We start from the raw sequence: 19,765 nt of genomic DNA, 5'->3' as shown, positions 1-19,765 counted from the left end.
CGACCATGCTAATGATCCCATGTTTGCAGTCCAGGCACATTCTCAGATATGGCCAAAACCAGCCAGGAGGGACATCAGACTCTAGAAACCCTACGACGCCACTTCCACCTCATCTCAGTGTGGCAAGTGCCCCTCCCAGCCAGTGCTCAACAGCACCACCTAGGGGCGACCTGGCCCTTCCCCAACACAGCATAGAAACCAAGTGGGGCATTCTCTTCTCAGGGCACCTTCGTGTTCTACGTGAGACACAGGAAAAACGTCAGAAGGGCAACATCACCCTGTGATGCAGTCTGTAAGTACTCCCACAGGAATGGTTTTTTTCCCCTTTTAGGGGGTCCCTGTGAACTCAGACCTGCTCAGAAATGGCAGCCACGGTAGTGAGTGAACTGAAGAGCAAAAGACGATAGATTCTTTGTGGAGATAAAATGGTGACATGTGAGATGCTGAAGAATATGTTTCACACCAAATGTGTGAGAATAGCTGAAATGTCAACACTCTATTCCATTAACATCTGTTTTTCTTCATCTGAGATCTCCCTTTAACTTTGTTATTTTAAGTATCCCTTATGTTTCAAGATAATTTTCCCTTCATAGTGTAAGCAAATGCCTGGAAAAAATTAACTGAAAAAATGGCTTTTAGTCATTTGGAGCAGCAAAAGCAAAAGTAGCAGCTGAATCAAAGCCAACTTAAAATTAAATTGCTAGTGCTTGCCTGCAGTTTAGATAACCAAATGTAATGTAAACACTGCATTATTATTAGGAATGAATGGGGACGCCTGTGATCTAGAAATGGATGAGGAGGAGGAGTGATGGAGGTGGGGGTTCTTCCATATGACTGATTCTGGCATGGCTTCTAAATCAGCTGCAACCCTCCATAGGACCCAGTAATGCAAGGTTTCTCCTCTGTCACTGTTACATAACCGGACTACACATGAGTGTATGCAAGCACATACTCACACATCTAGACACTGCAAACATGCCTATGTGATACGCAAGCACACACAGCCCCACACCCTTCCCCTGAGAGGCACAGGAGCACAGTTAACATCCCCACATACAGACCCCCCCATACAACACATGGACTTCACAAATACACGCTCACAGAACACACATGAATACACGAACATCTCACAAACATGTATGCACCACCCACACACCAAAACCGCACAGCACATGAGTACCACACAGCCATGTAAAGCATGTGCAACACATAGTTGCAACTCGCACACACACACCCCCACACACACACTGACTCTTCTCTTGGTCCTCACAGGCCACGTTCTCAGTATGTTGATAGAAATAGCTCACTTGGGCAGGGAAAGGGCTGCCTAAACCATCTCAGCTTTGGTTTTGCCTCATATTACAGGTCTCTAATGACCTAAAAGGCTACTACAAATATCCCCAAATCATTACAGGCAAGTCACAACAATACCTTATTCCTAGGAGAATTGTGAAGCCCTCTGAATTAAAATCAAGATAGGCCATCGACTAGGGATGAGACAGTGTGTCCTTTCTATAAAAAACTGAACACAGTGTTAAGTGCTGATCTGATGCAATTTGTTTGGACAGAGTATGAGAGAAGATACAAGTAAAACTTGGGACAAGTGGTTTCAATGAAAAATTCTGCAGCTAGAAAAATCATCCCATGTGTGAGACTTGGACTTGAATTTTCCGTACACCCCTCTGTATTTCATGGCTTTCAAAAATACACAGATGTATTATCTAGGATTTGGTTCAGCTGTCAAGTGACAGAAAACTCAAAATAGTAGCAACAGAAACAAAACAGAGAGCAAAAATAATTCCCATATAGATATAGGATGTCGGGCTGGTGTGGTGGCCCATGACCACCAGGGACCCATGTTTCTTCTCTCTTATTATTCCAACATCTTCAACATTATGGCTTCCCCTTCAGGGACCAATATGGCTGCTCCAGCTCAATCATCACACTCACATTCCAGTTGGCAAGAAGAAGAAAAGAGAAATAGGGCATATCCCTTCCTTTCAAGGACACTTTCTAGAAGGTGCCATACAACACATCCACTCACATCTCACTGGTCAGAACTATAACATGACCACAGCTAGCTGCAAGGGAGGTCTAGACATATGCTATTTATTCTAGGTGGCCATATGCCCAGCCAAAATTGGAGGTTCTATTATTATAGAATAAAGGGAGAATGAATATTGGAAGATAGCTATTGGTTTCTACCACACGTTAAAAAAAATAAGATAAAAATAGCCTCCACTCAGAAGTAATTACTGTTAACATTTTGATATGTAGCATATATATATATACACACATATATAATTTCTTTTACAAAACTGAGTCCATACTGTATATACTGGATTTTTGTTTGTTTGTTTTCATGCTGTGAATGTCTTATAACCATATGTAGATGCCTATCCTTTTTAAAGAGCTCAAAAGAAAAATCTAATCTGCCTCCAGCTAATAAAATAAGCATGTTATACAAGTCACTCAAATCAATTATTTTTACTTGAAGCATCATTCAGCTTGGGGTTCAGGACAGGGATGTAAATGCATATCAAGTAAAAAGCCAGGAAACTTTGAGAATCTGTGAGAGGGTAGGGTCCCTGGCTGCAGGAGCATCGGAGCTGTAGACATCCTGAGAATGCAGGTGTGAAGAGGACTCTTGGTGGGGACTCACCTCTGTGCACATGGGAAGAAAGTCTGGAGGCAGAAGAAGAGGGCGGATCCCTGCTGGCTCCCTCCTCTTCTCCAGCCAAACCCTCAAATGCTGCTAGCTGGAGAATTGAGCTCATTTGGGAAAATTATTTTGTGGATTCTGCTGATTACGATACTTAGGGCTTTATTCCCTTAGCAACCTCTCCTAGTTTTCAGAATCCTTCTTAAAAGATCAGGGGATTACATTTCAGATAAGCATCCAGAGTGGTGACTTATCTTAGTAGCAATTCAGAAGTTCCCGCTTGCTCTCATTGAATAGGCTGCTTTATTTACTTGGTGCCCACAAGTGTGTCACAGAAAAACAGCCTGCCTTCTGCTCTCCACTCCCTGCTGTCTTCCTAAAGCGCCTGTTCAAACCAGCTCCGCTCAGCGTCCTCCCCTAGATCCCTGTTTCCTCTTGCACCAAATCCAAACTTCTCCACTCGACTTGCAGCGCTTTCCAGGATATACTCACTGGTTTGACTGACCCCCGTTCCTAAAGCTAAGCACACATCAGGTCCCCTTCCCAGAGCAGAGACCTTGTTTAGGAAAGTGAGACTTTGAGAACCAAATGGACTCTACCCCTTATAAGCTACGTAAGAATGAATGTTAGTTAACCCCTTAGATCTCTGCTTCCTGGTGTGTTAAATGTAACTAATAAAAAGAGACCCATGGGGTAAAAGAAGACTATGCATATAAAGTGCCTTGCCCCTGACAAAAGCCTAAGTGACTGTGACTTTCCTCTCCCCATCCCCTCTGTTTAGGGCTTTTCTGCTCAGAGTTTGCAGCAGATTGTGTTCCAGCTGGATGCCATTTTTGAGGCTGGTCCATACCTTGCTCCCTCTGGGCTGGGTTATTCCATTGCTCAGAGCCTGCTGGCTCAGATGACTGAGAAAGAAAAGCTATTTGAGGGAGTGAGATGGTGGAGAAGAAAGATAGAGAGGGTCTGAAGGGAAGTGGAGAGATTAACCTGAAAAAAAGACAGGGACAGGAAAGATGAGGAATGTAGATGGGGCCACACGTGTGAATTTTAAGTAGGGAGCCAGGGAATCAAGGGATTGCCTTCTAATTCCTTGTGAAATTTGGGGAGGAGGAGATCAGTTAACAGTGCGATGACAAATGGAAGGGACTTTACAGTTATCATTTCGATGACTGCACAATATTACATTAAGGACATAGAGAAACATTGAATTTACCACTTCTCCTACTGTTAGACACTCAGATTGTTTATGTTTGCTATTATTAGATAGCCCCACAAAGATTACTTTCATGTACACAATTATTTTTATATTGTATAATTATCTTGACATGAAAATCAGCAGCCAAAGGGCAGAAACATTTTTATGTCTCTTGAAATTCACTGCCAAATTGCTTTTCAAAATAAGTGTAATAATTTACAATGCTAATAGCACTCCACGAGTGTACCAGTTTCTCTGTCTTTTATAGCACTGAGTTTTATTATTTTAAAATGTTGTTTCAATTCATTAATGATTTAAATTATACTTATTTGAGTAACACTAAGGTTGACCATTTGTCTCTCTTTTTAAAAACAATTTGAATCAGCTATTCTTAACCTTTACCTGTTAGGACTTAATACTGATTTTATATAGCTGACAAAGTCTATGGTAGATATTAATCTTTTGCATGTCCAATTGAGGGAATTTTCCCCATTTTTCATTTTTTAATTTTAGTTTTGATTGTTTAGGAGTATTGCATTTTATAAAAGTTTTTTTTAAAAAGATAATGTGTACTTTGATTTCTAGCCTGAGAAAAGTAAATACCTATCTTTGCAGTAGAGTTTTTCTGTCATTTATTAGAGAATAAAGGGGACAGAGGTCTTCTGGGGACATAAAAGGTTATAGGAGGGGGCTGGGCCCTAGGCAGGCTGCAGTCTCCTCTGAGTGTCGGAAGCTCTACTCTGGCCAAGGCCTGTATAATTTTCCCAAGGAGAGTACTGGCACACGAGGACAGCAGAGACTTTGGGCAGAGTTGGGAGACTATGGCTCTTAAAGTCTAGCACAGAGCTCCCCAGGGGGCTTAGAGGTTAGGGCCATTCCTTTACATACACTGAATCCATATTTGTTTTTATTTCCCATGAAATTGTTGATATCTCATACACAAAGTACCTGCTGATGTCCTGTGTGCCCTTGGGCAACTCACTCCACCTCTCTGAACTTCATTTGCCCCATCTGCAAAGAAAATAACCTCAAACATCATGTAATTGTTTCAAAGAATAAAATGAGAAAATGAGTATGAACCCACTGTATGAGCTTCAAAGCACTTTGAAAATATAGGGAACAGCAGGTTAGAAGACTACCTCCTTGTTACTTTTCAAATATACCAACAGAACCAGCTTTATCCTTCTCATATTCACTTAGTCAGTAATCTAAGCTGCAAAATTATGCATATCTCCATGAAACTCAATAAAGTTATTTTCACTCTTTGTGAAAATGAACAAATGTCTTTAAATGCTACTATTTTTCCTGATTTGTTTCTCATGCCAAAAAAAAAAAAAGTCACTCACCAACTGAATTAAGTAAAAAATTTCAGCTGCCCTGCACAATGTTCTGCATCATGTGGCCATGTACTGATAATAATGGTGGATAATAATGGTGGCTCTTTTTCTAAATTTGGTGGGAATATTAAGTGATGCTGAACTCCAAGGATAATAGCCTTTTGGAGTGAAGACTACTCACTTGGCATGAAGCAAGAGCAGCCCGGATGTGGTTGGACATGCTGAGGAAGTAGGTACCTTGGACATTATGACCCACCATTGATGCCTGAGAGGGAGAGGAAACCCTGAGGACAGATAGAAACAGAGAAAATGAGATATTTTGAATATCATTCATCTGCCTCAGCATTTGTCCCAAAAAGATTACACTTCATCCAACACCCTGGCTCTGGCCAAATAATGTAGAGCATTCAATGGCCCTCTGTGATTCCTGCCTCTTTCAGCAGCAATCTTTCTTAATAACAGCTTCATACATTTCACTAAGCACCTGCTCTCTTCCTCTGCTGTCAGCACAACTATCTGTATACCAGCAAATAGACTTGTACTTCCCAGTAGAAAACTGTATTCTTTGTCTCTAAGAACCAAGTAGAAGGAGTGTGTGTGTGTGTGTGTGTGTGTGTGTGTGTGTGTGTGTGTGTGTAGATGCCCAGAGCAAGAGGTCAGGATTGCTGGTATGGGTCTCTCCAACCTAGTTTTATAAGGTCTAGACAGCTTGGCTGACTGCAGCTCTGATTTTGTAAAACAGAATTGATTTGCAAAAATCTGGGCCAGGAGAGGGCACACCTGGGAAGTGACTGTGAACTCAGAATAAGTAACAGGGCAAATACTTGAGAGCTACAGAAAAATAGAGGGTTGAGGGAAACCAGAATTTAGAATTCCTTGATGGGGCCATTAATTTCATCAAGGCCAAATGGGAATCAAGTGTCAGCCTTCACCTTGGGCCATAAAGGAAGTTCTTCTGAGTGTGGAAAATTAAAGTTCTACAGAGGACTGTTTAGTGTCCTAAATCTGAAATTACACTACGTGATTTATTGCTAAAACTCCTTTATTGCAACTATTCTAAACTCCAATCCACTATTTCAGGAGTTTCACTGCATGCCAAACTGAGAAAAAGACTGTATGACTGCTTAGATGAGTGTTCTCTACCCTGGCTTTCCATTAGCATCTTTAGGAAATTTGATGCTGGTCCTCACTCCAGACCAGATGAGTCAGAATCTCTGGGTGAGAGATCCAAGAAACTAGTTTTTAAAAGCTTTCTAGGTAATTCTAATGTCCAACCAGGATTGGAACCACTGGCTTAGGCTGAGATGGGCAAGACATACCCAAGGGAACCAGAGAAAGAGTTGTGGTTGAGAGGTTGTGATTCTTGGGCAAAACTTCAGACAAGGAAAGTTTCTTTGTTGTTCATGCTTGGATAATGCCGGAATATAAAGGCACCAGAGGATATGTTCAGTGTGTCACAGGGGTGGATATAATAAATTTAACTTGTGACTACAAGCCAGAAACCAAACTTCACACATAACCAAACCCAAAAACATAACCAGGATCAAACAACCTGGTGGATGAATAATATATTTAGTTGTGTGTTTCAGTCAAGTATCAAAGATTTACAGAGTAGAAACCCACTCAAGGTAGCTCAAGACAAGGGAGGTTTGTAGTAGAGACTACAAATAGCAATTCTAAGGGATGTAGGGATCTAGACTCCCAGAGACAGGAACCAGACACTCAGGGACTGAGGTCATTCCCTCCATCTCTCAGTCATTTATCTTCCTTATCTCTGTTCCTCTCTGCACATCTGCTTCATTCTTTCATTACAACTGGCTTCCTCTGATTCTTATTTGACACAGGGCTCAACATGAGTGCTCCAGCCCTACCTTATGATCTTTCAGGTCCAGAGACCAACCCTGACTGACCATTGTCACAATGTTTCTTAGTTCAAATTTTCAGGAAGGGAATCTAGTCACTGGTCTTATATAGCAAACAATGGCTGGTCTTGACTAGCCTTGGGTTAGGCATCAATCTCCTCCCATAAGCTGGGCCAGGGGTAGAAACTGTCACATGGTTCACAGACTGAACATTCTTGGAGACCAAGATGTACTTGTGCAGAGCTTTGAGTGGAACAAGCAATGAAGTACTTCTAATACCCATCCATAACCATTGCATCACACACCTTTCTTCTTCTTCTGCCTCCCAGGAGATAGGTGGGGATGGAGGAGATGAGGAAAGCTTGAAAGAATGTGCATTTTCTGCTTTCAGGATCCAGTCCAGCATCTGAGACAGGTAACCACAGACTGGCATGACCCAAAGACAGTCTACAAACTCTCAACCAGCATTTATGTACATGATTATACATGTGTTGTCTTCCTTCTGATACCATTAAAAAGTCAGTCCATTACTGGTGATGGTGAAATCCTGAGGATGTACAAAACACAGGATCTCTGTTTGTTTAATTTTAACCTCAAAATTTCTGCTGCATTTTAACATGTAAAAATATAACACACAAGGGATTCTCCTCCCCTTGTGCCTTTATCTGTTTGAAAAATTTGTGATTAACATGCGATTATAGTGGTTTGACAGTTCGACAGCTCTGAAATAACATTCTTGGGTTTTAGTTGACAATCTTTTACTGAAACCCAAAATGGCGCTTTCCAGAAACTTAGACCTTCAGCCAACTTGAAGGTTCATGAAAATGGTGGTATGAGAATTTTATGAACTCCCCAAATAGAGAAATTGTGTGTAAAATCATTTTATGGTCCAACATTGGCTATTGCAGCAAAGAATTGAATGGTCCTACAGTTTTTCTTCTTTTCTCTAGTTAAATTCAGCTGCACTGAGGCAGGAAAGCAGGACTAGTCTGGACTTGGGGACCATGTTTAGAGGGAGAAGGCCAGGATAAAAATCCACCTCCCACTCCAGCCTGTAGACAGGAGTATACATAGATATTTTTTTCTTTTTGGGCCCCTGGGTCTAGAGGCAAAGTTAAGCCAGGAGAGAGAAGAAGGTACACAGGGAAAAGTAGAGGATGCCAGTAACAAATGTCTATTTTCACCTTGCTCAGAGCATGCTGTCCCTGAAAATCAGGGCTCTGGCTCTGGTATAATGCCATCATGCTGATATGCAACCATTTATTTTAGAGCCTTAGATGGAGTAAACTATTTTAGCTTTTCCCCAAGTACAGCTATTGGAGATCCTGGCTAATTAAAAACAAAGAAGAAGTCCAATACTTGTATTTTACTGATGAAACAAAACACCTTTAAACCAAAAGGATGATTTATCTGGGCTGGAAATAAAACTCCTGCCTACTGAAGTCTGGTGCAGCTGAGTTATCACTATTTTTGTCCTGTAATTTGTTTTATAGGGTACTAATTAACAGGGCAAAGTCTGTTGCCAGGAAAGTAAATCACATTTTGCTGTTTTCTTCTTTTCTAACAAGACACAGACCTGGTCTTTAATCAAAGAGCAAGTTCCAAGGGCACTATCAGCTACTGTAGTTGCAAAGAATTCGGCTGGGAAGATAATGGTGAAACCTGTTGTGTAGAGCTCAAGAAAGACAGTGGAAGAGAGGAAGAAATGGAGGGAGAGAGAGGAATCGATTGCACAGGCAACCTTCAAAAGAAGAGATTGTTGTTTTTTTTTTATAGATGTCCCATCTTTTTTCTGTTCCCCACAACTTGGCTTTTCTCCTCTGACTTTACTCAGCTGACACACTGTACCACAAACATCCTTAAACAACTCATTCCCCCCAACCCCCAGTTCATTCCTGTGCCTATACATTTATTTTTTTTTTAAGGTTGAGGCAGGGAAGTCTGATGACAGACCTCCCTGCCCCAAGCTCTCCCTTCTCTAGGGCTTCTTCTTCAATCTAGCCTCCAAATGACCTTTGACCCTGGGCTTTGCTGTCTGGCCAGTGCAACTCATCCCTCACCCCTCCCCTCCCAGGTCACCCTCCTTGCCTGGCCTCAAAGTCTTCACTCCTTTTTCCCTTTCCGCTTTCCCCCATCTCATTCCTGGATGTTCTGGACTGGCGGCGGTCCTCTGGCTTCTCCTCCCTCCTTGAACCCTCAGAGACATCGTTCGGGGAGGGTATATGGTGGGGGAAGGTAGTTGATGGGCGGGCGAGAAGAGCGAGTGCGGAGCTGGCACCCTGGATCCAGGAGCCTGACGTCACCGCGCCCTGCTTGTCAATCTCCGGCGGGTACACTACTTGTAGCCGCCTTTTCTTCTACTGTGTGTCTCACTCTCGGAGGCGCCGGCACAGCGACAGGAGCCCCGTATTCCTCTCCCTGCCAGCCCAGCCACCACCTTCAGGCGTTGGCTCTCTTCGCGCGGGGAGCGCAGCCTGGCGCGCTGCCACAGAGCTCATGATCGGCGATTTCCTGAAGCCCTGACTCCTCAGGTGAGCAGCCCGGCTTCCTAAGGGAACTTTGAGAGTGTGGAGAGGGGAAGGGATGAAGTGGCCAGGGGATGAGTTCTTCCCGAAGCCGGAGAAATGGAGTCAAGCTTGATTCCACACCCTCCTCCTACACAGAAACATCTCAGCCTCTCTCCCGAAAAACCCCTATCCCAGGGTTCTCTGTGGCTCCACGATTTCAGAAACTTCTCTTTCAGAACCTTGGACAGCGACTCTGCCGCCTAGTTTACGAACGCCTGACCACGCGGGTCAGCGCCAGGGTGGGACTCTCAGAGGCTGACACCACTAGCTTGGTGCACACGATGCGTGTGCAAATACAGGCACACTTAGGTGATCTGTGTGCACGTGACTGTATGTTATTCGTGTGTATATCTGTGCAAAAACTCAGGTATTAGTGCGGGTATGCCTTGTGCATTTCACTCACTCACACGCTCACTAATTCAACAGGTATCGTTTATTTTTGGCTGTAAACCACTGCTTCCTCGTTCTGTTCTGGAGTCCCGGGGTGGGATGGGCAATATGAGCAGGACACCGGCGCCCGGGGAAGTACCCTGGCGGCGTGAACCACACACCTGAAGCTTCCTCTCCCTCTCCACGCAGGGTGTAGCGTCCAGCCACAATGAACGCGAGCGCATCTTCGCTCAACGAGTCCCAGGTGGTGGCAGTGGCGGCCGAGGGTGCGGCGGCAGCGGCCACAGCGGCAGGAGCGCGGGACACAGTTGAATGGGGGCCCCCTGCAGCGGCAGCGGCGCTGGGGGGCGGCGGCGCAGCTAATGCGTCGCTGGAGCTGTCTTCTCAGCTGCCAGCGGGGCCACCAGGGCTGCTGCTGTCGGCAGTGAACCCATGGGACGTACTGCTCTGCGTGTCGGGGACGGTGATCGCAGGTGAAAATGCGCTGGTAGTGGCGCTCATCGCCTCCACACCGGCTCTGCGCACGCCCATGTTCGTGCTGGTGGGCAGCCTGGCAACCGCGGACCTGCTGGCGGGCTGCGGTCTCATTCTGCACTTCGTGTTCCAGTACCTGGTGCCCTCGGAGACTGTAAGCCTGTTCACTGTGGGCTTCCTCGTGGCCTCCTTCGCGGCCTCAGTCAGCAGCCTGCTGGCCATCACGGTAGATCGTTACCTGTCTCTCTACAACGCGCTCACCTATTATTCGCGACGGACCCTGTTGGGTGTGCATCTCCTGCTCGCCGCCACCTGGACGGTGTCCCTAGGCCTCGGGCTGCTGCCGGTGCTCGGCTGGAACTGCCTGGCAGAGCGCGCCGCCTGCAGCGTGGTGCGCCCGCTGACGCGCAGCCACGTGGCGCTGCTTTCCGCCACCTTTTTTGCTGTCTTCGGCATCATGTTGCACCTGTACGTGCGCATCTGCCAGGTAGTCTGGCGTCATGCGCACCAGATCGCGCTGCAGCAGCACTGCCTTGCACCACCCCACCTTGCAGCCACCAGAAAGGGCGTGGGTACACTGGCCGTGGTGCTGGGCACTTTCGGTGCCAGCTGGCTGCCCTTTGCCATCTACTGTGTGGTGGGCAGCCATGAGGACCCAGCTGTCTACACCTATGCCACATTGCTGCCTGCCACCTACAACTCCATGATCAATCCTATTATCTATGCCTTCCGCAACCAGGAGATCCAACGTGCCCTGTGGCTCCTGTTTTGTGGCTGTTTCCAGTCCAAAGTGCCCTTCCGCTCCAGGTCCCCCAGTGAGGTCTGAAGGCTCCCTCTGCCCTCTCACCAACACCACACCCCAACAAGCCAGACTTTGGTGACGAACTGTGAGATCCCAATAGTGTGACTCTGACTTTGGAAAGAAAGAATAAACATAAACACAACAAACTTACAAAGACAAAGAGGCTTGTTGGTACTTTACATATACAGTGTATACACGTGTACATATATATACAAATATTTGTATCTTCTGGAAGTGTTCAGGATGTGGAATCTCCTGTTCTGTGAAAAAACTAACAAAAATGTGGTTGTATACTCAAATTGTACATCACATTTGTCAAATGAAGACATTCCAATACTGCTTAATTATAGCACTTTATTTTTAGCTGCTGAACTGCCAGAACAGTGTTGCCATTTTCAAAAGGTAGGGGAAGGGGGTTAAAAAGTGTATTTTTGTTGTATGTGATAAAGTATTTTGCTGCATATGCATCAGTAAATTATAACATATTTTGTACACAAATAAACACATTATAAAAATGCAATTTTTGGCATGTGACTGATGATAGAATAACTATTTAAGAGCTGAATTAATTAGTGCATTTACTCTAACAGTTTTTTTATGTATCATCTCCCTCCTGTGAAAATCTTGATGTAAAAAAAAATCATATGTATTTGCACATTGTTCACAAATTGTCACTGAAACACCTTATCCAGATTATTGGGGAGGGGAAAGAAGGGAGTAATATATTCACATCACAGTATTCATAGGACACTAAAGCATTATTGGTGTTATCAGTGCAAACTAATCTACCCCCTTGGCTACTGGGTTTGGAAGACAATCTCCAGAGGATGTCGGAAACCATTCCTTTATCTTACACATGTGCACTTGTGAATCCTGAAATCACAATTTTTAGACATAGTTTTTCCATCTAGAAAGAATTTTAAATGTTGAAAATTCATATTGACTGAGTTTATTGTTACTGGCCAGGTCTTGTAGCAAAATGCACAGTCCTATAAAATAAACAAATTCTTCTAAGACAGGAGTCCAAGATATACTGTGTTCATGAGATAAATGAAGGTATGCCTAGCAGTCCCCTTTAAGGCACTCTTATCTTCAAAACACAGGGCATTAAGATCCTCAAGAACTAAACATTCCCATTCCACTACAGGGTGTGAATCATAGTTAAATTGTTCCCCTCATCCCCTTCTTCCAGACTGATGTGAGGATAAATACAATATATGTGGACATGCTCTGAGCACCTATGAAGAAATATGCACAGAAGTACAAATAGTTACTGGTCTTAGGCCTTAGGAAAATACACACAAGCAAATTTTCTCATATAGTCCACAAGTATTTACTGAATGCTTATTATCTTCTAGACACAGTCTCAGGGCTGGGACTACAGAAATGAACTAGATAGACAAAAGGTGTCTGCTCATAGTGTTATACTCTAGTGGGGGAGATGGCCTACAAGCAAACAAATACACATTGAAGAGATTTATTATAAAGAATTGGCTCAAACAACAAAAACAAAAGAACTGGCTCATGCAACTATGGAGGCTAAGAAGTCGCAAGAGCTATAGTCAGCAAGCTGGACACTTAGGAGAGCTGATGGCATGGTTCCAGTCTGAGTCCAAAGGCCTGAGAACCAGGAGAGCCCATGGGCTCAAAACCCAAGAAGAACTGATGTTTCAAATAGAGACCAAAGGCAGGAAAAGACCAGTGTTCCAGCTCAGGTCAATCAGGCAGCAGGAGTTTACTCAGCTCTTTTATTCTTTTCTGCTCTTCAATCCACTGGATGAGGCCCCCTTGCATCAGGGAGGGCAATCTGCTTTACTCAGTCTACTGAGTCAAATGTTAATCCCATCTAGAAACATCCTTGCAGACACACTCAGAATAAGGTTCAACCAAATGTCTGGGCACCCATGGTTCAGTCAAACTGACATGTAAAATTAACCATCACATCAAGAGAACACAATGATCCAAAAAAAAAAAAAAAAAAAGAAAAGGAAATAAATGTTTCAGGAGGGAGTAGTCAATTGGGTCAAACATTGCTGAGAGAATAATTCAAATAAGGATTAAAAACAATGACTATAGATTTTTTAATGTGAATGTCATTAGTGAACTTGACAAGAGAAACTTCACAGGAATGAGGCGGGTAGGGGGAAAGGTACAAGAGAAAAATGAATGAGCATTCTAGTCTCCATCATCTTGCAACAGAGCTGCAACCTTTTTAAAACAATAAAGCACACCAAGTTTTATAAACATATAGTTTTATAATGGCTGTAAATTTAGAGCCAGGAAGATCAGCATTATTACCCATTTGTTATATTAACATTTCTTTTAACGAACTAACCGTCATAGACTAGTCAGCATCATCAGTGTTTCAGGCTCTATTAGTATCCAAGATGCATCCAAGTGGACTAAAATAGCAAAAGCTCTGGCTGTAAGCTTTTTCAAACACGTGGAGAGGTAAACAATATGACTTCAGAGATGGAATAAAAAAGTCATTACACATACTATAATTACAAAAAAATTTTTCTTGCCATTAGTAAGTTAAGAAATTTCAACACTAGGGGTGGGGTACAGCTCAAGTGGTAGAATGCATGCTTAGCATGCATGAGGTCCGGGTTCAATCCCCAGTACCTCCTCCAGAAATAAATAAATCTACCCCCCCCATTTTTTTAATTAAAAAAAAGAAAAGAAAAGAAAGTTCAACACTAAGCTAATAGGACAGGCCATGGGTTTAACTTCTATCTACTTGGTATTAATATTAAATATCTGCCCTAGTCCTAATCAAAATCTTTGAGAGAGCCAAGAACAGGAAGATACTAAACAATCAGGTTGTTAATACTCCCGGTGTACACAATTGGCCAATCTGTGTAATGTCAGTGGGCTGGATTTTATCCTACCTGATGATGTAAGGATATAAAACTCAAACATTTGTATGAAGAAATGTCACATATTCATTTGGTCCAACTAGTATTAAGAATCTCCTATTTTAATCTCCTATGCTAGTTGCTGGGAGCATACAGTCTCAGAGAAAAGCAAGATTCACTCTAACATCCAACCGCCTACACACTTTGCTGTCTAATGGGCATCCTAAATTTAACACATTTAAAATAGAGCCACTGATCTTTACCCCAATAAGTGCTCTTTCTCCCTTCTTTACTATCTAAGTTAATGGCAATGTCATCTTCCTAGTTGTTCAAGCCAGAAACCTTGGACTGACACTTACCCTTCCTCTTCTCTCAGACCTCCCACCCAATGTGAATGCTTTTTTGCCTTTATTTTCAAAAGACATCCAGAATCTAGCCACTTCTTCCCATCTCCACCACTATCATAATCTCTTGCCTGAATTACTGTAGTAGCCTTCTCTCTGGTCTCCTGGCTTCAGTTTTTGCACCCTTCAGTCTGTTGTCTACAAAGTGGTTCATCCCACAAACAGTTGCTCCCTTGACTACCCTTCAGATCAAGTCACAGAATGAGCCCCCTAGCATTATAGCATGTCTTGAAAGGACAAATTTAGGGGGAAAATGTGAATGACATAAAATCCTGGTTCAGAACTATTTTAACATGGAACTTAAATCCAGGGCTATTCATAACTTAATAGCTCTTCCCCAAGGAGATCACTTATAAGCAAGAAAAATATTTTAATTGAATGCTAGAAATTTAAAGAAGTTTGTCAAATCTCATCAAAATCCACTTGCTGGAAATAAAAGCTTATTTTTTTTTTTAAAAAGGACAAACTTGGAGAAGAGGTATTTAGACTCCAGAAATAGGCCTTGAATAAGAGTTTCTTAAGTGAGGAATTTGGGGGTTGTGGGGGCCTTGTGTCTGGTCTAGAAGTGAGGACATAGACTCTTCATCCCAAGATAAGGAATACAACTGGAATAGACCTAGAGTAGGGGCCTCTGCAGCATGAGGCCCAGGGCAGAGTCCCACTTAGCCCAAGGTATTATTTTCCTATTGCTGCTGTAACCAATGACCACAAACTTGGTAGCTTAAAACAATACATAGTCAGTCCCTTACAAAGATCAGAAGTCTGCACTATATTTCATTGGGCTGTAGTCAGGATGTAAGCAGGGCTGCACTTCCTTTGGAGGTTCTAGGGGGAGAATTTGCTTCCTTGACTTTTTCAGGTTTTAGAGTTGTATTCTTTGGCCTGTGGCTGCTTCTGCCATCTTCAAAACCAGCAGTGTATTATTTTGCTTCAGTGGTTACATTGCCTTCTTCTGAAGCCAAATCTCCTTCTGCCTCCCTCCTATAAGGACACTTGTAATTACATTTAGTGCTTGCCCAGATAATCCATGATAACCTCCCCATCTCAAGATCCTTGACTTAATCACATCTGCAAAGACTCTTTTATCATATAAGGTAACAGTCACAGCTCTGAGAACAGTACTGATGAAAAGTGCAATAGTAAAGGTATACACAGAGTGGTAGGGATCCCATAGGAAGGTCAGGGAAATTCTATGGAAGGCTCCACTAGCAAGGCAATACTGTGCTGAGTCAAGAAGAACAAAAGAAATCTACAAGGCAAAGGACATTGAAGGAGAGTGTTCTAGATCAGGAGGACAACATGAATCACAAAAGCATGGCCCATTCAGAGTAATGCAGGCCATTCAGTATGGCTGGAGTGTATAAGATCTAGAGCCTAGAGAGGAGGTAACAGGAGATAAGTCTGGAGAGGTAGGCAGGAGCAAGATTATAAAAAGCAGCATTAGGAATGGACTGCAGGTGGGAAATCTGGAAGCCAAGAGACTATTTTGAAGACCAGTTGCAGCAACCAAGGTAAGAGGTGCTGTCAGCCTCAGCTAAGAAGGGCAGAAGGGGTAGGGAGAAGATGGACTCCAAAGATCTCAAAGAAATAGAGTGTCTCTGACTGAGTGAGTGATTATGATTATGAGGAACAATTTAGGAGTCAAGGATGTTTAACTGGGTGGATACACTGAGATGGGAACAGAGGAGGAGGCAGATCTGAGAAAGAGGATAGTGAATCAAGTTTTCCATGTAGGAAATGTCAGGATCTGTGGGATAACCAAGTGGGGGAAATTGGCCCTGTGGCTTTAGAGCTCACAAGGATTGCTGGAATGGAGACCTTTTTTCGGTAGTCATTGACCTCAAGGTGGAAGTGAAGCCATGGGAGGGAGTGAGAAAAGGCCAAAGTTACAATCTGGACACAACAACATATGAGAGTACAGTGAAGGAACGCAAAAGAGAAAAGGAGACCAAAGAGGAGCATCCAGGATAGACCCTTGGAAAACCAAGAGGAAAAAAGTTTAAGAAGGAAGTGATCAAGTATATAAAGGCTGCCCAGAGGTCACGTAAGAGAGGGTTTGGAATGTGTGAAGCTGAGTGAGAGCAGCTTCAGTGGAGAGCAGGATAAAAGCTAGATTGCAGTGGATTGAGGAGACAGTGGGAATTTTCTAATTTTTACAATATATTTAACTTTAAACAGAAGGAAAGAGATAGGGCAGTAGTCTGGGGGAAATATAGGGTATTAAGATGGTCTTTGTTTTGTTTTGTTTTTTAAACATGGGCAAAAATTGAATATATTATTAGACTGAGGAGCAAGTATCATTAACTGGAAAAGCAGAAGACAGCGGAGAGAGAAAGATGCCTGACAGAGTGAGGCTTCACAGGAGAATGGGGTCCAGAATATGATGTCAGGAGGAGAGAGGGACTTAGACAGGAGGAGGTGGAGACACAGCTCCCCTGCTCTGACAGGAGGCAAGGTGGGAATGACTGGTATTAACAGAGCTAAGTTTACAGGTGGTGGGAGGAAGTTCACAGAGTTCCTATCTGACAACCTCAATTTATCTGAAGGAGGAGTGCCAGTTAAGAGACTATTGCAAGAAGTATCAAGAACATAAGTTGATGACATTGGGAACAAAGTTGTGAACTTGAGAGAGTGTAATCATTTAATCAAAATTAGAGGTCAGACCATACCAAGAACTGCAAGGATGCAGAGCAGCTGGAATTCTTATACATTGATGGTGGGAATGTAAAACAGCATAGACACTTTGGAAAATAGTTTGGTGGTTTCTTGAAAAGGTAAGCATACTCCTACCATATGACCCAGCCATTCCACTCTTAAGTATCAATCCAAGAGAAATTAAGGCATATGTCTATACAAAGATTTGCACATGAATTTTCACAGCAGCTTTACTTGGAACAGCCAAAAACTGAAAACAACTCAAATGTCCATCAACAGGTAAATGAATAAACAAATTGTGGTACATTTGTACAATAGAATGCTACTCAGAAATGAAAAGGAATGAACTACTGATACATGTGACCACATGGATATGTCTCCAAACAATTATGCTGGGTGAAAGAAGCCAGGCAGAAAAAGAACACATATTGTAAGATTGCACTTACATAAAATCCTTGAAAATGTACAATGACAGAAAGCAGATTAATAGCTGGGATTGGGGGATTAGGGATTGGAAGGAGAGAGAGAGGCAGGGATGGCAAAGAAGCACAAGGAACCTTTTTGGGATGATGGATAAGTTCATTATCTTACTTGTGATGATCATTTCATGGATGTACACAAATGTCAAATTTCATCAAATTGCATACTTTAAATATGTACAGCTTATTATACATCAATAAGGTTGTAATAAATAAGTTAAGGGTCAGAGAAAGAATCAAAGTAAAATAGCAGCTAATAATAATAAAAATAATACCATATGGAAATAAAATGCAAAGTTTCAATGTGGCATGGCTCATTAGTCAGAAAAAGCTAAATTATGTTGCAGTAACAAACAATCCCACAAAAATCACAGTGGGTTGACACAGCAAAGATTTCTCTCTTGTATAATGTTAACTGCACAGCCTGGGCAACTTCCTAAGGCAACTGTTTTCTATACAATGTAGTCACCCATCTTCTGGCACTATCCCCACAACATAAGACCATCTCCAAAATCACTGGGGTTTGGGAGAACTGTAGGGTCTCACAATAGCAGTGAAATGCTTTGGCTCATAAATGACACTTTCACTCACAATCCATTAGGCAGAGCTAGTTACACAGACCCACCTAACTACATGAGGGATATGAGGAAGTGTAATGATCCTGAGTTCTCAGGAAGAAAGGTAAATCAGAAATGGATGAATTCAAGATTTTTACCACTCATGGCTTCCAGAACAAACACGCCGTTTTTGTCAAAACTGAACATCAAGTTGCAGACAGAGATTCACAAGATTCAAACCCAAATTTTCAATTATTTAAGACTAGACAAGATGGGCAAAAGACTTGAACAAGCAATTCTCCAAGGAAGACATACAAATGATCAATAAGCACATGAAAAAATGCTCAATATCACTAATTATCAGAGAAATGCAAATCAAAACTACAATGAGGTATCACCTCACACCAGTCAGAATGGCCATCATTCAAAAGTCCACAAATGACAAATGCTGGAGAGGCTGTGGAGAAAGCGGAACCCTCCTACACTGCTGGTGGGAATGCAGTTTGGTGCAGCCACTGTGGAAAACAGTATGGAGATTCCTCAAAAGACTAGCAATAGACGTACCATATGACCCAGGAATTCTGCTCCTGGGCATATATCCAGAAGGAACCCTACTTCAGGATGATACCTGCACCCCAATGTTCATAGCAGCACTATTTACAATAGCCAAGACATGGAAACAGCCTAAATGTCCATCAACTGATGACTGGATAAAGAAGATGTGGTATGTTTATACAATGGAATACTACTCAGCCATAAAAACCGACAACATAACGCCATTTGCAGCAACATGGATGCTCCTGGAGAATGCCATCCTAAGTGAAGTAAGCCAGAAAGAGAAAGAAAAATATCGTATGAGATCGCTCATATGTGGAATCTAAAAAACAAAAACAAAAAAAACAAAGCACGAATACAAAACAGAAATAGACTCATAGACATAGAATATAAACTTGTGCTTGCCAAGGGGGTGGAGGGTGGGAAGGGATAGACGGGATTTTAAAATTGTAGCATAGATAAACAAGATTATACTGTAAAGCACAGGGAAATATACACAAGATCTTATGGTAGCTCACAGAGAGAAAAATGTGACAATGAATATATATATGTTCATGTATAACTGAAAAATTGTCCTCTACACTATAATTTGACACAACATTATAAATTGACTATAAATCAGTAAAAAATGTTTAAAAAAAAAGTCACACTGCAGGAAAAAAAATTCTTTCAATAAAATTTAAAAATTTTCTACGTTAAGAAAAAAAAAGAGTAGACAGAAGTTTACCATTCTTTAGTAAACTTATGTTACGGTGCTGTTTAGTTCATTTGGCAGAACACAGCATAAGAAAGCCAAGACTTGAAGTGAGCATAAAGGAAAAGCAGTTCCAGACGGGAGCCTGATTTTCTAACCTCAGTCAGACTTTGCCCCTGGTCTCACAGGAGAGGACAACTGTGAAGGTTTAGCACAAACCTGTCTTCACAAATAGACTAACAATCCCAAGCCCACGTTTTTGGATATGTTGTTG

General features: G+C 42.5%; 1 protein-coding gene and 1 long non-coding RNA gene across 2 annotated transcripts in view; one reads left to right on the top strand and one right to left on the bottom strand.

The window, feature by feature from the left end:
* LOC123619843 (uncharacterized) overlaps positions 1-19,765 on the bottom strand; it is a 225,220-nt gene that overhangs the window by 139,108 nt on the left and 66,347 nt on the right. The window lies entirely within an intron of this gene.
* On the top strand, positions 10,061-15,096 carry GPR6 (G protein-coupled receptor 6). The gene has a single exon (XM_010965411.3). It carries the CDS (start codon positions 10,222-10,224, stop codon positions 11,311-11,313), a length of 1,092 nt encoding a protein of 363 aa, XP_010963713.2. The 5' UTR covers positions 10,061-10,221; the 3' UTR covers positions 11,314-15,096.

This window comes from Camelus bactrianus, chromosome 8 (assembly GCF_048773025.1).
Source record: "Camelus bactrianus isolate YW-2024 breed Bactrian camel chromosome 8, ASM4877302v1, whole genome shotgun sequence".
Classification (NCBI taxonomy): domain Eukaryota; kingdom Metazoa; phylum Chordata; class Mammalia; order Artiodactyla; family Camelidae; genus Camelus; species Camelus bactrianus.
This window is presented reverse-complemented; position numbering and strand designations above follow the sequence as displayed.